The sequence below is a fragment of the Lagopus muta genome, chromosome 4, assembly GCF_023343835.1.
Source record: "Lagopus muta isolate bLagMut1 chromosome 4, bLagMut1 primary, whole genome shotgun sequence".
NCBI classification, from domain to species: Eukaryota; Metazoa; Chordata; class Aves; order Galliformes; family Phasianidae; genus Lagopus; species Lagopus muta.
Genome location: NC_064436.1, coordinates 64915547 through 64937377, shown reverse-complemented (window position 1 = coordinate 64937377; position 21831 = coordinate 64915547). Strand labels below are relative to the sequence as shown.

General features: G+C 39.7%; 1 protein-coding gene across 6 annotated transcripts in view; it reads right to left on the bottom strand.

The window, feature by feature from the left end:
* Positions 1–3468: 3468 nt before the first annotated feature.
* Positions 3469–21831, bottom strand: part of CTBP1 (C-terminal binding protein 1) — a 219911-nt gene continuing 201548 nt past the window's right edge. For 5 of the 6 annotated variants that reach the window (XM_048942487.1, XM_048942486.1, XM_048942492.1 and 2 more), the window contains 5 exons: positions 17582–17796; positions 13731–13861; positions 11465–11592; positions 8953–9070; positions 3469–4941 (listed from right to left, as the gene is read on the bottom strand). In XM_048942487.1, the coding sequence (XP_048798444.1) occupies positions 4755–4941; positions 8953–9070; positions 11465–11592; positions 13731–13861; positions 17582–17796 (779 nt within the window). In that variant the 3' untranslated portion in view covers positions 3469–4754. The remainder of the gene's footprint in view (positions 4942–8952; positions 9071–11464; positions 11593–13730; positions 13862–17581; positions 17797–21831) is intronic. The other variant, XM_048942488.1, reaches the window with a different exon arrangement.

Genomic DNA, 21831 nt, shown 5'->3' with positions numbered 1-21831 from the left:
GAAACACATATAGAAATACCAATTGAGAGATCTCAAGCTCAAAAGCAGATAGAAAGGAGAGAATATTGAGTTTGGGAACTGTGCATGACAGTCAGTGCACAACAGAGCTAAAAAATGACTGGTCTGATTTGAGCTGGAATTTGCAGAAGAGAAAAAGTACAATTGACCAAAGGCCATCTTTTTCTAAAACAGGACAGAATTTCACAAATACATTTTGTGTTCCCAGAACACAAACAGGCCGTGTTCTGTAAGAGGCAGATACACAAACAGAGCAGATCTGTGAGATGATAAGAAAAGAAAGACTTATCTGCGAGAGCAGGACTGCCTCAAACACTTGGGCACGTGCACAACTTAGAGCTTCCACCACTGCTCAGTTCTACTGCAGCCAATACAATTTGCAGACTGAGAGGACAATGAATTAAGTTCTTCAAGCACTTTATGACTTCACAGGAATAAATTTTCCAAGGAAACTGGAAAGCCAACAGAGGCAAGAAGAGCTAGCAGCCTCAGAGATGAAAAATCCTGCCATTCCATCTGCAGAAGAAAACTAAGAACTATGCCATTCTAAATGACAAAAATAGAGGGCCACAAAGGAAATGATGTACAATATGGTGTATCTGGTAATGACAGAAACTGGAAAAGTAAGCAGATGAATAATGCAGCTTGGTCTTCCTGGAAGATGTGTCACTGACCTCAGTATAAAGGAGGATTGGCTAAAATATAACATGCTCACCAACACAGGTCAGCCCACATGACCTCATGTTCAACATGAAACAATAACTAGAATTCAGAGCCAGGGAAAGCCAAATTAAATAAAGTGGCTTAAAAATTGCAGCCAGGGTAATTTTGCATTTCAGCAAACTATCAAAGGAAACAGCAAAAAAATAACAAAGTCACTTGACATTTTAATTAAAGGGACAAGAAATCTTTCCGAAAGGTTTACTTAATTCAAAACAAGATACCAGGTTTAACAAAGAATCACAAGACATTCAGTGGCTTAACAGAGTAGACAGACAAATGATCCAGTATTCTCTGCCAGCATTCTCCGCCCTTAAGTCCAATGACTGCTTCTTCCCTGCTTTTTGCCTGTATGTTTGATTTTTGGCTTTTTCCTCTCCAACTCACAAAAGGTAGAAAAGTTGGAGTGAATAAAGGAAACACCAGCAGTGCTGCCCTCTCCTTCAGTGAGAACAAAGGACCTTATCCAAGGGTCCACTGAGATTAACAGGGGAAGAAAATTCTTTGGTCTGAGGCAAGAAGTGAGTGGGTAACAGCAATCTCACTCATTTGGAGAGCCAGCCTTAACTGGCTTGAGGTGGAGAGCTGCATAAGAAAACAGAGCACTTTCTCCTTATCTCGTAGTATGGTAGCAGACCTGTTATGACCCTTGAACAGCGTTCTTACATTATGGATTAGGAAAAAAGTTACGAAATCTAACAAAAACAAGTGGATGGAATTTCAGGATTACATCCGATACACTATTAGAAACCTTTTCCAGAGTCTCTCTGCTGATAAGACATCTTTTCCCAATCTCCATTTATGCTTGTCCACATCAGTGTTTCTTTTGCATTTCTTCTTCCTCCTCAGCATCTCATTATTTATACAAGTCATTTTCCCTACTGAGCCTCTGCTTTAATCTTCAAAAAGCCAAGTTACTCCAATTTCTTCTCACCTGATAAGCCCCCACCTCTTCAGCCATTTGGAATCTGCTACTTCAGCCAGAGCTCCTCCCTTTGAAGGTGCGTGGGCAAAACTGCCTACCAAATGCTCTATGTCCTGTGTAGCATCACTGATTTGCTCAATCGCTACAAAAAATAATTCACCTGTTGTATCTGCAATCACTTTTTTTTTTTTCTTTTTTTTTTTTTTTTTTCTCCCCACAGCTGCCCCACAGCAGCAATGAATCAGCCATCAGCCCCAGCATGGGAAATGCTTATAACTCCTGACAAGTCTTTGTTCTGACTGCATGTGTACAGCTGGCATCTTCCCACTACTGGCAGCACCCAGCTCTTGTGCAGTCCCCAGAGCCTCTCCACGTCTCTTGGCCACAATCCTTAATTTAGGCAACACAAAAAATCAGAGTGCCTTCAATCACCTCCCCTGCCACCCTTCATTTTATCTTCCAGTACCACCTCAGGCCATCTCCCCTTGCCCTCCTCTGCCATTGCCTATTCAGTTGCTATTTTCCCACTGACTTGTGCACAAATTCTTTCCAGCACATACATTACCAGATGGAGGAAATCATGTTTCTACAACCTAGCAAAATCAGCTGTAAAAGATATGTTAGTATGAGAGAACGGGGCTTTTTTGTTTATTGTGGCACACTTTTCCAATTAGTCATTTACTTGGTTATTTTTATTTTTCACTTTCAAATTTGCTCTAAAGCTTCTCAGATGATAACCCAGAAGTCAGTACACATTGGTCTTTTGTACTGCCTGGATGACTTTTCCCTTCTGCTCCAATAAAAGCAGGAAACTGGATTACCCTTCGGCAGTAAGACGGACAAATATATCTCAAGTACTAGCACAGAACTATTGAACATGCATCACCACAGCAGCAAAGCCCTATTACACCCATCACTGCAGTATTTCAGGCTCAAATCCTGAAAAAAGCTCTGCCTGAGCAAGCATAGATGATGACCCCAACACTGTGCAGAACACTTCAGAGCTACATGCTGTAAATAGTGATGTCTTCCGTTCTTTTTTTCATTTATTGATTCACTGGAAACAAAGCTTACTTATATAAGCTCTGTCAAAACTGATGCTGGAGGAAGAAAACAACTGTCTTGGTTTTCCTCCAGAAATCTGGTTCCTTTGCTAACAAATTAAACAGTCAGCAATCCTTGGCAACCAGATGTTAAATGTTTGTTTACGTTCGTTCAAGAAGGTTCTTCAGTCCTGCAAAGAGTCATCTTAAGATGTGAATTACCAATGAAATACGACAATGCACTTCAACTGCAGGAGACTGCATTTGATTTTTTGGTTTGTTTGTTTGTTTTTTTGCCACACAGCTGACTAGCAGCCTCCTTCCACTCATCACGGAGACAAAATTTCACTTACCTGTTCCTTGAAAACAGACCCACAATTAATTATCCACCTTTCTTGATTTGCAATCTGCTGACATCTTCCTAACAGAATTGGAGGCCGTTTTGGACAGGAACTGTCTTCAGAATAGCTCAGCAACCGTAAGTGGGCAGCTATGCTCCGATTAATGAACTAACAAGAGACAACCTAGGAGGCTTGTCTCCAGATTCACGTCTCTCCAGTCAGTACTTCTCTCGCAGCAGCTCAATTTGCTCTTTACACCACACAGGGATGAAGGCCATCTCAAAGAGGTGAAGGCTTCCAGCTGAAAACCCGCCTGAAAAACACCGCCTGTGAAACAGACTCCTTCCACACGACAAATGCAATCCCGTTCTGCCGCACGCCTCCATCATCCCAACATAAATAAAACAATGCACACTTCTCATGTTGGACTTCGGCAAAAGACGTTTATTATTATTATTGTCGTGGTGCTGTTGTACCTGCTCTGCTCTGCCCACAGTGGTGGCACAAACGCTGTTACCATATTGTAGCTGATGATGCCGACGTACAAATCAAAATCCATCTTAATTTCAAACTCCATTAGAAACACAGGAAAGAAGATCGACATTTACGAAATGTAAAGGGAAAAAATGGCATGGAAAGAAATTTTTTTTCTTTTATTTTTCAAGCTTCCAAGACGGTATTACAAACAACAGAGAGCAAAGTAAAGCTAGAAATGAAATACTTGACAGCATCTGTTTAAAAATTACAGCTAAGAAACCTAATAAAAGTTGAATAAACAGTTACTAGAAATAAAAATTTTTACACATATGGTATTTGTCTGGGATTTTTATTTCTTTAAAATAATTCATACAAATGGTTACAGTCACAAACATGATTTTAACCAAAATATTGCTAGCCTACCACATTACCAGGAAGGAATCAATGTAGGCAATGAAATGCTGCTACTTTTCAGTAGTCTAGTGCCTTTTTCTCATACCACCAATAATATATACTTTAACTGGTGACAAAAAGCACAATGCTCGTTTATACAAAACCTTTTTTTTTTTTTTTCCTCAAAATCTCTTTGCAAGGTTGTCTTCATTTTGAAACAAGGGAATTCATGCCAAAATCAGGAGAAATGGTTTTTCTGTTGTTTACTTAATTATTCTAAAAAATAAGACAAGCAGGTAGAAAAAACAATGCACTGTGTGGCGTAGAAAGAAAAATGGGAAAAATTCATTGTCCTGAGAAGTTTGCCAACTGCCTCATTTTGGGGCATGTTTTAAAATATAAAAGAAAGGATTTTTAATCTCAAAATTGGTTTGCTGAATGCCTCCCTTACGTTTTTCCTTGTTGACAGCTAAGCAAACAAACCCTTTTTAATGTTCTAAAAACTGTACACAGACAAGTACATTCATGATATAATTAACTACTAACTTCTCTTGCTTAACAAAGAACCCATAGGACACAGAAACAGTGAATCAGTTCACTGGACAGGGACAAACTACAATTTATACGGAGGAAAAAATGTTTCCAAATCTTCTTTTTGTCTCCCACCTTTTCCTTTTATACTGTATATTGGACCAGTTTCTAAACCAATGATCGTCTCCTCCTTTAAGTTCATGGTTTTGCCTTGATCAAAATCCAGGGTTTTGTGTTTGTTTTGTTGTTTTCTTTTCCATACGCTGAAGTTGAAATCTCCGATGTTGGGAATGCTGTTTTCATAGGCTACAATTGGTCGCTTGGGTGGTCTCTATCAGCTTCTGGTTTGACAGTTTGGCCGGGAGAAGGAGCATGGGGCGGGTGGGCTACAGCAGGGAGGCCGTGTGATAAAGACATAGGGTTGGGGACAATTCCTTCTACTGCTGTAGGTATGCCAGTCGGAGCCACACTTACAACACCTGGGGGATACCTGCTGAGAAGAGAAAATGAGAACATACGTTACAACCAAGTGATGGCGGAAAGCAAAGCCCACCTTGCCTCCTCAAAAAGGTACAGAGATGTTTATTTTACTTTCAGACCGGTGAGAAACACAGTTGGTTAAGCTGAAGATAAGATGCCATATGTGGATCCTGTCAAAACATGCTGTATGTTACTCAAATGAGAAGTAAGATTTGCTAGGGTTTTTTTTTTCTTTACAATTTCAGATTTTAATAGCAAGCATCCTTCACAAAGTATATCTCAGCAAGAAGCAACTCAGGCTAGACCTGCACACACAAACGTACCTGTCCTCTGAATTCTTATCAGCGTGATCTTTGGAGACATTTTTCTCATTCTCATACACAAATTTTGACATTTCACTGTTGCAGCTTGAATAATAGAATCATTAAGGTTGGAAAAGACTTCTATGATCACCTAGTCCAACCATTCACCTACCGCCAACATTGCCCACTAAACCACGTCCCTCAGTGCTACATCTACCCTTTCCTGGAACACGTGCAGGGATGGAGCCTCCACCACCTCCCTGGGCAGCCTGTTCAAATGCCACACCACTCTTCCTGAGAAATTCTTCCTAATATCCAACCTGAACCTCCTCTGGTACAACCTGGGGCCATTTCCTCTTAACCTATGGCTCTTATTTGGGACAACCCCCACCTTGCCACAACCTCCTTTCAGGGAGTTGTTGAGAGCTCCTGTGAGCCTCTTCTTCTCCAGACCAAACAATCCCAGACTTAGGTGAAAAACTATTTCTTTAAACTTACCTTGCAATCAGAGCTTTCTAACAGTCCCCTAAAAGAGCTATCACATTCACACTCTTAAGATGACAATTTCATGTCTATTACACCAGACTTTTTTTTTTTTAGCACCAAACTTGCCATGCTTTTTGTCCGAAATTCAGCTACAACAGAGGCCAAGAGCTTTAGGCTGACTGCCTTCTTTTTAACCCAACACTGAAACATTGCAGGAACAGCTCTTTACAGATACTTTGCCAGAGGAGCTCAGCACAATGATGGGGTCACTGTACACACGCTTGGTCATCCTAAGAAAAACTGCTACAGATGGAACGCTGACTGTTACCTGGGATGGATAACCAGGGTGTGAAAGACTGCACCACCTGCAGGCCAGAGAAATTTGTTCCCACTTGCACACATATTCCCAATCTTCCTATGCTCTTTCCTTCTCCAGACAGTTTCCTTAGAATTAATTAGTTGTTGCTAATTAAATTAGTTGCTTGTTTCAGTATTTCCATTTGAATCTCACTAGTCAAATTTGCTTCAATTCCTAGGAATACTGACTGTTATTTAAATTATTATTTTGTTTATTCAAATTTCATTTTGAAACAGCTTACCCGTTACTCCAGGTGCACTATTCTATCTTATGACACACACAGACTGAAAATGGGTAGTGAAATACCTCAGTGTGAAACAACTCCTGAATGTTTTACCATCAGCTAACTCTCATCCAAGTGCCTCTTAAGGATGAAGATATTTTCATTTTCTACATGTTAGAAGGCTGAAAAATATGTCAACGTGCCCATAAATTGCACAACTACTGCTTAGTAGTTAGTAGCTTAGTAAGTACCCAGTAGTAACATAAAAGCAGTGCATATGATGCTGCTTCACCAAAACTATTATCAATAGATCCTTCTCAGAAATATCATCAACTTTTCTCATGGGACAGGTCCTGTTTGCTGAACCTTTTGTGTTGACAGGAAAAACGCTTTGTTTTCCCCAGAATGGGACAGTATTCAGAAGATCTAGATTATATTCTGCTGATGAATGCTCCACGTTCCTTGTTAGTGATAATACCTGATACTTTAAGAGCTTCATCCTTTATCAAAACTCCAGTAAGTGACATATTCAGAATTAAATAGCCTTCCTAGTTTAAGTTTACTGAAAAAGCTATTTGCATTTTTTAACATACAAATTATTATCCCAGGTCTTATCTTTTAATGCAACTACATGACTATGATACAGTTATTACACTGTTATTACATTACACTGCCCGTGACAGACTCCAGAACTCAGCTGTGATGACAACGTTGTATTGCAGAGAGAAGAGTGAACTGATCATTCAATACAGTTTTTTCTAATTCTGTATTTAATAAAGCTAGGAATTAAGCACCACCAAATACCACTACTAAAACCAACTTCTTCACAAAGCTTGCACTTCAAGTTTCACTTATTTTACACTGCAAAAAATAACAATTGCTTTCATTCACATTCAAAGCCTACTTTATCAGCCCTTCAAATAGAAGCCTCTAGGTATTTGCTGTACAACTCATCTTGTTCAAAATGTTCCAAGTGAGATCTACTTTGCATTTAAAAGCAATTGCAAAGTAACAGTTTACTTATTATTTTCTTCATTGAAAAAAAAAAACAACTGAAGCAATGTCTAAAAAAAGCATTTAGTTCTGTGCTTATCCTGTTTACATTAAATACACAAGGATCTTGTACATCATTATCTTCACAAACGCTCCTAAGTTAAAACCCACTGCTAATTGTACAGCCTGCTTCTGCTGGTCTTTTGATTCCTAGGAGAGAACAACCAACTGTGTTTTATTTGGATACAAAACCTGCTGCTTAAGTGCCATGACACAGCTGGAGTTACCACCCCCAGCTCTGGAACACCTGCCCTTAAGCCTCAGCTGCATTCAGATGTGCCCCAAGTCATCCAAATTTAAAGCAACGAAACCAAATGCTGCATGCTTGAACACATTTCAAATAAAACCAACTAAAAATAAAACCAGATTTCTTCAGATATTTAGAGCTATGGGGGTACTTTATCCAAAATTATACACCTTGATGTGATCTGACGGATGTGCATGTTGATCACACCAAAATTATTCTTTTCTTCTGATGTGCTTACAGCTACTGGTAAGGAGATTATGGCAGAGGACAGTGATTTTCTCTCTGTTATCTCTCCATCACTTCCTGAAGAAACTGCTAGAACTCTGTAGACTTAAGAGCTATACCACACTTCTCAGTATTGCACAGCTGGGTTCTCAGACAGGATCATCCAAAAAGAATTCCTACACCCCTTAAAAGTAAGAGAAAGTCCTGAAGACAGACAACAATAAGAAAGATGTTCAAAGACTGAGAGCAGAAAGATTAGGAGAAAGAACTAGAAAAAAAGTAATGGAAGTATTGAAAGTCCCATCCCTCAAGACACTGCCTTCCAGCAGCTGTTTGTAGCCTTCTCAGCCACTTCTATCCTACTTATAAGTAAATACCATACTAGAAAATAACAAGAATAAAATAAAATTACAGACTTTTTTATATATAAAAATTGCATGAAGCTTGCTACTAGATAAAATCTGCTGCTGGGACAGCTGCTAGGGGTAAAGGGACAGAGAAAGACCATCAAGCAACCAAAGTAACTGAGGAATACTCAATGTTAAAAAAAAATGGCCCTTCTATTTATTATTAAAAACTGCTTTTCAGAGTTGATTGAGATTGCACTGATCGAATCTCCCAAATGTCTGTAAGGAATATCTTAATAAAAAAAATCACAAAATTTACAAAACACTGCTTTAAGCATGTTTTCATAAACCCTGCAGGCTATTCCACTGTACTTACTATTGAATTATTTATGCTCTTCTGTCTGGAGCACATAACAATATTTTATTATCAAAAATCTTTCTGTAACAAACTGCTGCATCACCCTTAGCAAATGAACACCAACTTCCACTGACCTTATTAGAGAGGACCAAAACTGTTTCTGTGGAACATACAAAAGCATGTATATTGTTCAGATATTATTAACTACGCACACATAAGAGAAAGATAAGAAAGGGAAACATACCTAAGCACTGCATGTCTGATTTTAGCAGCTAGCAAAACACTATCATTCTCCTGAATGCAACAACTACAAAAACGACATAGCTGAAGCCTAATTCAGAAACACTTCATTTATTAATAGGAAGGTCCCTTCTTTTTACCTCTCCATTAAGCAAGTATTTCTTTTATGCTTGCAGCACACTTACCTGTATGCAGCACCATTAAGCTCTGGATGAACAACTCCGGGATCCATGCTGGCCCAATGTGTAGCTGCAGTCAAATGATCTTTGTTAACACAGTTTTTCAGACTGTCTGGAATACGACCTAGGATAAAGTAAGGGAAGAGAAGCAAATTTAAAAATATATTTCTGTAATTTAGAAATTTACCTATGTTAAAAACAGAGCCATAAAGTTTTGTGTATATAAAATACATAAAACCACACTATGAGCTCCATTTTTGATCTTTGCTGTTCCTCTTTTTTTGGGTGGGGACTTAATTACAAAAGCACTGCATAATTTTTTTATCTGTTTTTCTTTAATAGTCTCTTATACACAAAGTCTCAATAAATCCATAATCCCCAAGATGTACACTTCCCAATGAGCTAAAACCTGAATAAAGTCAGTCTTAGTTCAGTGTAAGACAAGGTACGTGCTCTGTTATGGGTTTTTATTTATCATTTATCTTCAGATGGTAGATGATGTGTGCAATCATTTACTGCATTTTCCAAACAGCTTCTCCCTTGACACCTTTTCCCCATCGTATTCCCCCATGTCATTCACATATTCAGCTTCATCCTACACTTCCTGTACTTTTCCTATATTTGTTTCTCTGCAATTCATTGTCTTTCTCACCTGCCTAACTTTGGCCTTTGTTTGATTTTAGCACCCAACCATGTTCAAACACCGAAGTGATGACAGCTTCACTGTAACTCAGTGATTTAGATCACCGATAGCACAATCACACCCTTTAATAAAACACAGGCCTGCCTTCTGAGGCACATATAGCTGGGTTACTGCACAACGTGTAACATAGAACTATCTTCGTGTAGCTGACTTCTGCTCAGTTTTCATATCTTAGTCCATTAACATTTATTTACACATCGATCATTCCCCAAGCAGGTATGGTATGCTGGTTTGTGCAATCTTTCCCAAAGCTGTTTGGAAGTATCTAACAGATATACAACAACCTGATGAATGCAATATTTGAGTCCTTCGGGACTATAAGCACAAAGACTAATTCCAGCAAAGGCATGATCAGATTCTTTAGGTTACTTCTCAGAGAGAAACAGGCCTGTACAGGGCGATTTGGGTCAGGAGTTTCAGAGGTGCCTTTAATCACCATCCAGAGAATCCTTTCTGCACCAAATATCAATGAAACTGAGTCATCTATCCTCCCTAAGCACAAGATACAGGACAGGCTACTGCCAGCGCTTCTTTGTACAGCAGAGAAATGCGTTGGCAATGAACCACTCTCAAGGTGACACAGACAGCCCTTCATGTCTGTAGAGCATTCAGCCTATATTGCCAAGGGGAAAACAGCAAAGTCCTACTAAAGAGAGAACATTAGTGCTTAATGAATCATTTTCCAGCATGAAAAACCTTCCTTTTATTTCAGGCTACAAGGGATTCAAACTCAAGCCAAATGGCTTACTCTTCTCATTTTATTTATTAGCAGTGCATATTCAGGACATAACTATTTTTTTTTTTTTAATGTGAATAGTTTACAATTACATGGTAGTTATTCAACAAAGAGACCTTGCCCTTAAAAACAACAGACTTCCTGTGGAATGCTTTAAAAAGAGAAACATTTAAAAAGGAGTACCAACTAACACATACTGAAAGCTTTGTTTTTACATGAGTTGTAATACAAGCATGGCTTGGAACAGCATGAAACTCTACATGCTTTATCTCCGAGTATTACAGCTTAAAGACACTGAAATTCCAGGCTAAGACAAATTTAGACAGATTTTGGAAAATACAAAGAAAAATGAATAAAGGAAATTTTTGGGGACATCTAACAGAATCCACAGATAGACCACAGGCTGAGAGAGCCAAGGCTTTTCAGCCTGGAGAAGAGAAGGTGAGGAAGACATGACAGTAGACTTGCAGTATCTAAAGCAAGGCTGTAAGAAGGAAGGGATGGCTTCTCTTGCAGGATTTGTTGTGATAGACAAGGGAAAATGGTTTCAGACTAGAAGAGGGGAGATTATTAGATTGGACATAAAGAAGAAGTTTTTTACAATAAAAGTGATGAGGCACTGGCCCAGGTTGCCCACAGACGTTGTAGAAGCCCCATCCTTGGAGTAATTCAAGATCAGGCTGGACAGGGCTCTGAGCACCTGATGGAGCTGTAGGTGTTCCTGTTCATTGCAGGGGAGTTGGACAGATGGCCTTTAAGGGTCCCTTCCAACTCAAAAGATGCTATGATATACAATATCAGCAATATCAGGACGACTTGCAGTCAAATCCATCACGTGGCTAGTACTTACAAGCAACAGAGATGAAAAACTACATTTTCACTTCCTGCCTTCTCTTTGTAATTGTAATTATGATCCAACACAATCTGCTCATGCTGAGAACGCTTAGTTGGTATTTACTGGTTTCTATGTTCCAAACATTAGAAGCAGTAAGCAAAGACTAAGTTTGGTTCTTTCCAGCATCCTTCAGGACCATTAAAAAGAAATACACAGTAAAGGACATGACAAGGTGAGTTAATACCTGTGATCGCCCTTCGGATCTCTCGCGCTGCTTCCTCCCGCATCTCAATTGAGGCTTGTTCACTATACCAGGCTGCATGTGGGGTACAGATCAGGTTTGGTGCATCCTTCAAGGGGCCCTGACTAAAGCTAAATGAAGATTTAAAACAAGATCAAATGACAAAACAAATTGGGGGTGGGGGAATAGGGAAATCCAGAGGGATTTGTATATACATTCTACTAAATTCTACAATAGAAAATAATTGCTTTTATATTCCTTGTTGGTTTGTTTTTAACTCCATCACTACATAAAACATCTCATAGACTCAAAGAGTACAACTTAAGTAAAGTAGCACTAGTAGCAACATTAGCTTCCGTTCAATGCACTTATTGTTAACTACAGCCACTGTCGTTCCAGTATTCATGCAGAGATGCATTAAGCAAGACCCAGATTAATTCAGGATGCCACTCTGCCCATCCATCACAGTTTTATTACATTAGCTAACAAAGCTTTCTCTCTCAAGAATCACTGTCTGGCACTTAGTCATTAAAAAAATAACTGTTATTTGCAAATTGATTATTGACACAGGCTTGTCAATCAGCATCCCCAGCTTTTTGATAACTAATTCACTTTTTCTATTATTTTAAACTACTTCTTCTTTCATGTTTTGCATAAATACTACACAGAAAGAAGGAAATTTACTTGACGGATCGATTTTCAGGGAAAGCAATTAATCTATATAATGTGCTTTCAGAAATACAGAGTAAGAAAACTGAAAACAGTGGGAGCTTGCTCCTCCTACCTATTTTCAGTTTTAATAATCCTCAGTCAAGTGCAACACTGGTAGAGCTCATATTTTAAGACAAAAGTGTGCTTTCAGAGTTGGTAATAATTCATAAAATTATAGATTTCATCAGCAGTTTAATAAACATCAGAATATCTGGCAAAGCTCTCAAATAAAGGGTTGCACGCTGCGATCAGATAGACATGCAGCATTGAAGCCAAAGGAAATTGTGGCTGTAATCCTGCAACTGAATCTCTGCAGATGGCATCTCCATGCAGTAAATGGGGCTTCCTATAGGTGCAAAGGTCTGCCTGTGCAGATCCGAGATCTGAATTGGGAAGAATATATACAGCTGGAAGTCCCTTGAGCTGTTTAGATTCTAGCTTTGCACAGCACTACTGCATTGTAATGTCTACATTTAGAAGTAAATGAATGCAGGGTATAAATAAAAGTATTTGTGATATCACACTGTGTCTCAGCAGATACTAAAATTCTACCTCTAAGGACCCCAACACTCTATTTTTAAAACTTCTGTTGTCTCCTGCAAGCTGATACAACAGAGACTGTCCTCTCTCCATTCTTCACAACCTGCCCTCAAGTCCTGAATCTGTTCCTGTTCAAAAACCTATGTGGATGGTTCCTGTTAAAATTAACATTTCTCCCTGCCCAGACTGAGCAAGTGGAAAAGGCTCGTCACATGCAAGCACTAAGGTACTGCAGCCTTCTCATAATTCAGAAGTCAGGCTCAAGACTCCAGGACAACAGGGCTCGTTTCTCATTAGCAGTGCTGGTACCACAACACCAATGCCACCTTGGGGAGTGGCACATCTTGGCATAAACCATTGGAGATGCTCGGTGGCATTCAGAAAAGTAAGGCTAATGCTAGAGCTCTGCTCATGGCAGTAGAGTTACTTCTCTCCTGCTGAAGAGAAATGGTAAAAGAAATTCAAATCTGAACTTTAGACAGTTTCCTTATCTTTCATTTTTTGTGACCTGGCATGTTTGTGGCTTTCTTGTGAGGGAATCTGGACAGAAAGTCTGCCTTTTCTACCAGAGCAGTGTCAAAGCAGTTGTTTCTCAGACCAAAGCTCAATCCTTTGCCTTCTGAAAGCTTGTTCAGACCACGTCAGTTGCCTCCAGCTTTTAGTCAGTGACGAAGGAAAACTCCTCTCAAAGCCATGACACAAAGCCATGCCCAGCACTAGAACTTCAGTCTAGTCTCTGACATTTGTACTGAATAAACACATTAGATTTTTAATTCCTTCTTCTAAAGGCATTAAAGTCTTGGATGACATTTTTTTCCCCCACTTCCGACCACATACACAAGCTCCATCTACTTTTGCATTAGTCCAGTGCTGCACAGATTCATGTTGCTTTACTAAGGAGTATTTAGCTACCAAATGAAGGGAAAACTCATTTACTTATTGCTGTTGATTGTATCATGCACTACGACTTAAAAATAAGAAAGTGAACAAAATAAAAAGAAAAGAAAAGGAAAAGCACCTGAATGGTTCTGACTCATGTACATCTAAGGCTGCCCCTCGTATCCTTCCTTCCTTCAGGGCCTGTGCAAGTGCTTTTTCGTCTACTAACCCACCTCGAGCTGTGTTGACCAGGAAAGCCCCTTGTCTCATCTAGGGAAAGTTAAAAACAAGAATGATGAAATAAAAATAAATGAAATAAAATCGTTGTGGCATTATTTTTTACTCAAAAGAAGCATCCATTACAACAAAGGCTATTCAGCTGATTTAACCTGTAACATTTGTCTTCCCTTTCCACTGGAAAGTACCACAAAATGCGATGCTTCTAACATAAAATGCTATTTCACAGCATTTAATAATCTTGTTTCTTTTAAGTAGTGTCTTTTCACAGAAGTGTTCTTTCACATATTGTGCAGTAACATGATCAAAAGATATAACTGTGCATATGAAACTGACAGATCATTTTATGCCTTTTTATTTCACTGTGAAATTGCATGAGACAGAAACTACAGAACATTCTTAAACAAATTCATATTTTGTGGTTTTAAACTTTCACACAAATAAAAGCCTGCATGAATTTTTCAGAAAAGAAATCAATGCTTTTGGATTTTCAAACACATTTCCCTTTAGTTGCCAAAACACAGTAGACCTATGTTTTATTTATTGTTGTTACTTCAGCTTTCTCCTCCTCGTTTTTTCAAACAAAGTCTAGAGAATTCTTATATTATTCAATTAAAAGGCATGAAAATGAATTTGGTTGAGAATGCTGAGTGCTTAGGAGAGAAGCTGTGCTGTGCATTGTGCAGATTAGCATTGCAGATGACACTATGGGGGGAGAACTACAAGTGTTTACACCACAGTATCCACAACATGAAAACAAAGTGGAAGTTTAAATAAGAGAGATGGTACAGAAAAGAAAAAAACTTACATCCTGCTTCCAGCCACCCTAATACTTCATCTTTTATCAGTCATCTCCAACACAGCTTCTGATCTCAGAAGCGTTTCAAAGCATGAAACATGTGAAGAGCAGGAACCATGGTGAAGATCAGTGATAAAAAACCCGTTTTGAACTGGTTCCATCTCTCCCCATAAGAAGAAAAACCCAACATTTTGACACCACATCACCTACTTGAAGCCTACACAACAAACTAATGCTTACAGAAATGGATCCATCCTCAGAAAGTGATTCAAAGCACCAAATGCACAAACAACAAGGAGGTTTGGATGAAAGTCAGCTACAATAATAATTACTACTATTATGTTGTTTTTTTTGTTTGTTTTACAAGAGATCACTGGATATATTCAACAATTTACATGTACATGCTTGCAGTAAAGCAGTAAGAAAGAAAACATTTTTCTGGCCAACTCACTAGCTTGAATTGTTCCTGCCTCAGGCCATTTGAAGGGCTTACATTTATTGGACCATATAGCAAAACTGAAGTCCATTTACTGTGGAACTAAGGGATACATTCATTTGCTGCATCTCCACTATGCAATAGAAGCAAATTAAACAGTAGGGCTCACCCAAGCAGCAATCACAACCATGTCATATGGGCTTACGAGGGCCTTTAGACTTCCTATTTCTGCGTTCTTGCAAATGTAAGAGACAACTTGATGTTTAAGTATAGCCTAGTGCATTTTTCTTCCAAGGATGTATCTTGAAAACTTTCAGCAAACCTTACCAAAATCTTCTGTCTGTCCATAATAAACTTCCTTATTTCTTTTACCTTCAGGATTATTTGCAGAACTTTCAAGCTAGCACTAAGACAAGCCCCAGTCAAACAGAACATGGACACATAAATGCATTCCAATGGAGAACAGTTCTGCGACTCATGATAAACTACACGGGTGGATGCAGCTGGAGATGACCCCATGCAATGGGTGGAAGCTTGAAAGAGAGCCACAGCAAGAACTGCTGACAGCTGTTAGTGTTCACCCACATTAAACCTGCACAGCTGCTTTAGAAGTGTATTCATACAATTGCAGAAACACCTCACACCTCTACAACTGAAGATGACCTCAGTTTCTCCTAAGAGATTACCATGGGCCCAAAAACACAGCATGAAACACTTCTCTGAGCTAATTTAGGACTAGAAGGCCAAGTGAGATGGCTAGGCAGAATGCTGACTAATTAAAAGGAAAAGCCTCTGAAAGAGAAGTGACACCAAATTTTCAAAGACATTTTAGGATTATGTAATTTCAGATTCTAAACAAGATTCAGGGTGGGACTTCACGAAGATTCACCATACTTCTCCACATTGTTTAAAAACTGGTTATTACATGAATGTGCAATATTGGACAAAAAAAAGGCATGCAATGGGCTCTAGAGATTTTTTAGGGCAACTCTAGCAACTGGCAGACTGAAAATGCTGTTCTGTTCTTGCCATTCAGAAGATCTGAGGTCTACCGAAGTAATGACTGGATATATTAAGGTTTTCCAGTTTTCAAATATGGGTGACATTCACATCAGCTGTTACTGACTACCTCATCCAAACTTTTACCCAAAGCAAAAATTGCCTTATAACACTTGTAATGCTTTCACTTTGTTCCTAAATAAAGATATCAAGGTAAGTACCTACAATATCCTTTCCAGTTCTGGTTTTCTTACATGCATTTAATTCCACATGGCATCACTCACTCTTTCATTTGCTTCTCTCATTAAGGCACTCTCCAGAGCTCATCCCATTTATCCACTTCTGCTTAAAATCTCCTAGATTGTTAGAATGGTCAAAGCTTCAGAGGCCACTGTATGAGTGACCACTGCTAAGTCTCCACATAGCCCCAGTGAACTCAATGTGGTTTCGTTTGGGTTCAGATGTCTGGACATCTATCCACATAAAAATGTTGTGTCTGCGCACAGAACAAAAGAGAATGGCCAGAACAGGGTGAGCTCAGTTCTCTTACCAATCTGAAATTCATTAATTTCTAAAGTTTTGAACCCCAATCCTGGGTTTTACACTGGGTTGGATCTGCAAAAATCTCACAGCTCTCAAATCAAGATGTACATTGTATCATCAGATGTACGTGTAACATGTTGAGTAATTGTTTTGGTTTGCCTGAAGTTCAAGAGCAACAGGTACAAAGTATTTCTCAGAAAACAAGCAGGAATTTTTCTGCAAGAGTGCTACTGTCACTGTAACCAATACGTAGATATATGCATGTATAATAAACATAAGTATACAGAATCGATTACAACATTGTTAGAATGTCTTCCTGTATGCTTTCTACATTCTCAAATCTCAGTGTTTTATTTCCTGCTGTTACCTACACTGAGGCCTGAGTTAGAATCCAGACGTTTAATAAAAAAGCTTACTGCTGAATTAATTATTACACGCCTAGATTCCAAAGTGATTTTCATATTATCTAAACTTCAGGGAGAGGTTCGTTTTTATTCAAACAAGCGTGATTTCCCCAAAGAATGCGATGCTGGCAACGTGATCCACCTGAGAAGCACCCTGCAAGCCTCAGTGCTGAGCACTGGGGGGCGGCATTTAGTCACAATCCCTCGGTGATGCTGAAGATCAGAACCCGAGGGACAAGAAGGAAAGGCAGAACTGCTACCTGCAAGTAGGTACAGGAGGCAGCTACCAGAAGACACAGAAAAAGTGCGTAAGCACAACTTAATCAGATCTGAGCAACATGGAGAAGAGCACATTATTTCCACAAGTGCAATGTTACTGAAGAAAACTGACAAGAAAAGCAATGATAGGTAAGGCATCAGCTACTTTCCTATTAGTTATAAACCTATTTCATTTCAAAGCAGCAAAAGTGAAAAATTCCTTTCGAACGAGAATCTGCACCTTTATATAACACAGATATACAACAGAGTAAGTCAACAGCCCCTGTGCAGAGGGCACTCACAGAGATGATTACCTGCTTTATGGTGAAGTCGTTAATAAGATGATGATTGTGTTCATTCAAGTTGCAGTGCAGGGTAACACAGTCACTGTGGAACAGCAGGTCCTGCAAAGTGCTCACCCGCTGCAGTCCCAGAGCACGCTCCATGCCATCTGAGAGGTATGGGTCATAAAAAATCACACTGAAGCCAAAGGCTTTGGCACGTAGTGCTACTGCTTGCCCAACACGCCCTGCAACAAGACAAATGTGATGAGAACAGATGTGAAGCTGCTGGCGTAAGGTAACCTCCTCCATTCCACTGCCAGCACTTGTATCAGATGCTATCGTTTTGTACAGCAAGAGGAAGAGGATAAAAAGGAAGAGTCGCCCCTCCCACTTGCAATCCTCGTTTAGATGAGTAACATCATGTCTGGGTTGTTTCACATAGCCTTGCTTGAAAGAAAGCAGGTTTGCACCTTTTGCAGACAGAGACATGGAGTGACAGAAAATGCCACGTAATCTGCCATAATCTGTCATACAAGGGCTTGCCTGCTGGGCCTGTTTGTGGTAAAACACCACTGCTTGTGAACACAGCCTGACAAGCACTTATTCTTACCCATGTTGGACCAGCTCCTTTAATAAAAAGCTGCAGAATTAATCCTCAAAAATGGATGCAATGAAAGATAATTTGTCTAATCCGAAGCTGAACCATTCTCAGCGCATGGAATCTCCTTTCTATGCCAGCATTTTCTCTCACTTTCAGTAACATCCTTTCAGCATTAAAATGTCTGGAAAAACCCAGCCATTTTTCAATCAATTTACAAATCATAAGTAAATGCACTCCATTATACAGCACCTAGTTAAGATGAGCACAGTACCAGTCACTGTTTACACCATCCTTAACTTTTCCCTGTTTATCTTTCCTTACTGTCATACTATTTCAGAGCTGTGTTTGAAATTGCTTTTTTGGGCATGACTCCATGCTGCATACCTCAGTAGGAGTGCATTTTCCTTTGAAATACCACCACTGAAACACACAGAAAAGGAGCAAAGTACACCAAGCAAGTAAGGAGATTTTTCAGAATGAGAACCAAAACTCTTTTCTGGTTAGAAGAATACATACTAGATACTCACATCATTTTATACAAACATTAGATAAAGACATTGCAAGAGTGTCACTCACTACACACACCATAATACTCACATCTCATTTAAAAACAAAGTCTACAAGTTTTCTTTTGTAACACCTGAGCAAATTCAGAAGAAGAGTCAAATTAGCACAGGGAAATCCTTTATCTTTCCAATTATGCCCAAAGAGATTTCCCTCTGCTTTTCAGATTCTCTTTCAATAAAGTTAAAACAACACAGGAAGAGAGGTTGTGTGTTGATCATTTAACCTCAGCACAGTTATTCTGCAGTGCTTAGTGCCAGATATGCTCAGAATATTAAGCAGCCTGTCAGTCTGATGGGGGCTGTCAGCTTCTCTTTGGAGACACCAACTTAAAATACTCACAATCTTTTATTTCAAGACTTGCGTACGTTGCAATTGTTTGCCTTTCAAGCCTTTTCTTATAAATATGAATTAAACCATTTTCAGCACACATACTATTATTTTCAAATTTTGGCACGTTCAGAGATAAAGAAATCAGTCACACAACTGTAAACATTTTTTATTTTTTTTTTAAAGCTAGTGTATCACTTTTACTCTAACTCCATTCATCTCCACATGTGACACTCTGTCATCTGCTCTTCTTTACACTCCTCGCAGCAAAATACCCGAGGGGATTCATGGCAGAGGAATCTTACTACAGCTTCTCCTCTTAAAGCTGTGCTTTCCATTCATCATAGCCAGGCCAACACACCACAACACACCCTACACAACAAACCTTCTGAGACGTGCAGTTTCCTTCTGCACATTTGCAATTCACACGTGTGTACTTCTGGCCAGCATTGTCTTACTACAGTTTTTATTAAACGGGACAGAACTCCTCCTTAACTGAGGATTCATACTCAGTCTAGTCCTTACAGAAATATATAGGTGGGTGCTTGTAATTTGCAAACTCCTTTCAAAATTACAGACAATTACAGATCTGACAGTTTTCCTCCTCTCCTGGAACTCTTGTACTGTAATACCTGTAGACTTCCATGGAAAAAAGAAATGCTTGTACTTAGCATCTCTTTGCAGCAATAATGGGGAATGTGGGTAATTCCTGGGCTCAAGGAGTGGCTGAAAATCTTCCTTAGCACATACAGAGCAACATAATAGCGCCCAAAGCATCCCACCATCAGGGAAATGCTACCTTAAAAGCAAATACAACTGCTATAAATTCTGATGTTCAAAATATGAAATGAACTTCCAGATCTGTGATACAGAAAGAATGCATAAAATGCACTGCATTGCAAGAAATCAAAAAGCAACAAGAGCCTACTTTAGAAATTAAGAGATTTATATAAAGCTCCAGCAAAGTCCAGGCATCATTTCAGCCCAACTACAAGCAGTGCACAGACACACCAAAACTGCTGGGTCTCCTGCTGGACACACCTCCTTCCTTCCCCGCAGTGCTGCTCTGTTTGCAGAGTCTCTTTGTGCCAGTGATCTGGTTTGAGCACAGCAATCTCAGAGCTGCAGTTGTCACTGACCCCCATCCAACCCCTGTGAGCAGTGAGTGTGCACCTACACTGCTGTTACAAAGTTGGCTTCAGTGTCCTCCATATTATGGAAATCATGACAACATGCCTGTAGACCTCCATGGAAAGAAGAAGTGCTTGCATCACTTTGCAGTAATAATGAGGAAGGTGGGTAATTCCCATTCCCTCCTGGAACTCTGATCCACAACTTGCCTCTGGGACCAGGTTTTTTTGTTCTATTTCGTGGTGAGCACACCAGGTGACCTAACAGGATTGCTAAGGGGGCAAAGCATCCCATGTGGCAATACCAGCCAGCTCTCAGACCTCACAGACTGACGCACTGAGCAGTGCCATGGCTAACATCTGGTCAGGCTTGTGACACCAGTGGGAGAACAGAGCAGACAAGGAAAGACAAACTGAGTGATGACATGGATTACGAAGCACTGACAAATGCATCTGGAGGAATTTCACCTTTCCTGAGTGAGGAAATGGGTTAGCTATTAGTCACCAGCAACTGCAACTGGAAAGGAAGGGAAAGGGAGTGAGATTTCACAGCCTTCTCTGCTGCAAAATTATCATTACAGCAGAACCAGCTCCAGTTACCTACTCATCCAACTACTTACATGCTGCTGCTCACAAATACTCTTTCAAAACAAACAAACAAAAAAAAACTGCCTCAATAAAAGGTGAAAATGCTGTGGTGTTTTATTTTTTTTGTGTTTTTTTTTTTTGTTTGTTTTTTACTTCCTGCACTGGGCTTACTATGCAAGCTTGTAAATCTTGTGACGCATCACTTGAAATATGGGACACTGGATAGTAATAAAGACTAAAAGTGCCAAAGACAGCTGCCTAATGATGTGACATTATTATTTATGAAAGGCGCACAGAATCGCACACTTCAAAAAGACAGAAAGAAACACAAGCTCTGCCCTAAGGAACTCAGAGACTGACCAGACAGGGAAACAATGATGGATGGTACCCATCAAACACATGAAGAAGGCATTAATGCTATTGAGCCTTTGCTTATCTTCAGTACAAGCAAAGGATGAGAGATGGGGTAAAAACTTTAAAGGAGGAGCACCAAGAAATAGGATTATGCAGGATAGACAAAGTGTCAAAGCAGGAATATGCATGAGAGGAGGCAAAGAAAAAGAGAGTGGGTGAGGGAAAAAGACAAGTGAGTCATGAAACTTGGCTGGGCTAGTGGATAAGGAAGTGAGTAGCTGGATCTCTGGATGAATGACATAGTCATTCTCTAGCAGAGAGACAGGCAAGAGCTAAAATGTGTCTTAGAATCATAGAATCATAGAATCACCACCAAGGTTGGAAAAGACCTAAAAGCTCATCCAGTCCAACCGTTCACCTATTCCCAATAGCTCCCACTAAACCATGTCCCTCAACACAACATCCAGTCTTTCCTTGAACACCCCCAGGCTCGGTGACTCCACCACCTCCCTGGGCAGTCCATTCCAGTGCCTGACCACCCTTTCTGAAAAGTAATACTTCCTCATGTCCAGCCTGAATCTCCCCTGCCGTAGCTTGAAACCATTCCCTCTGGTCCTATCAGTAATGACACGAGAGAAGAGGCCGACCCCCAGCTCACCACAACCTCCCTTCAGGAAGTTATAGAGAGCAATGAGGTCTCCCCTGAGCCTCCT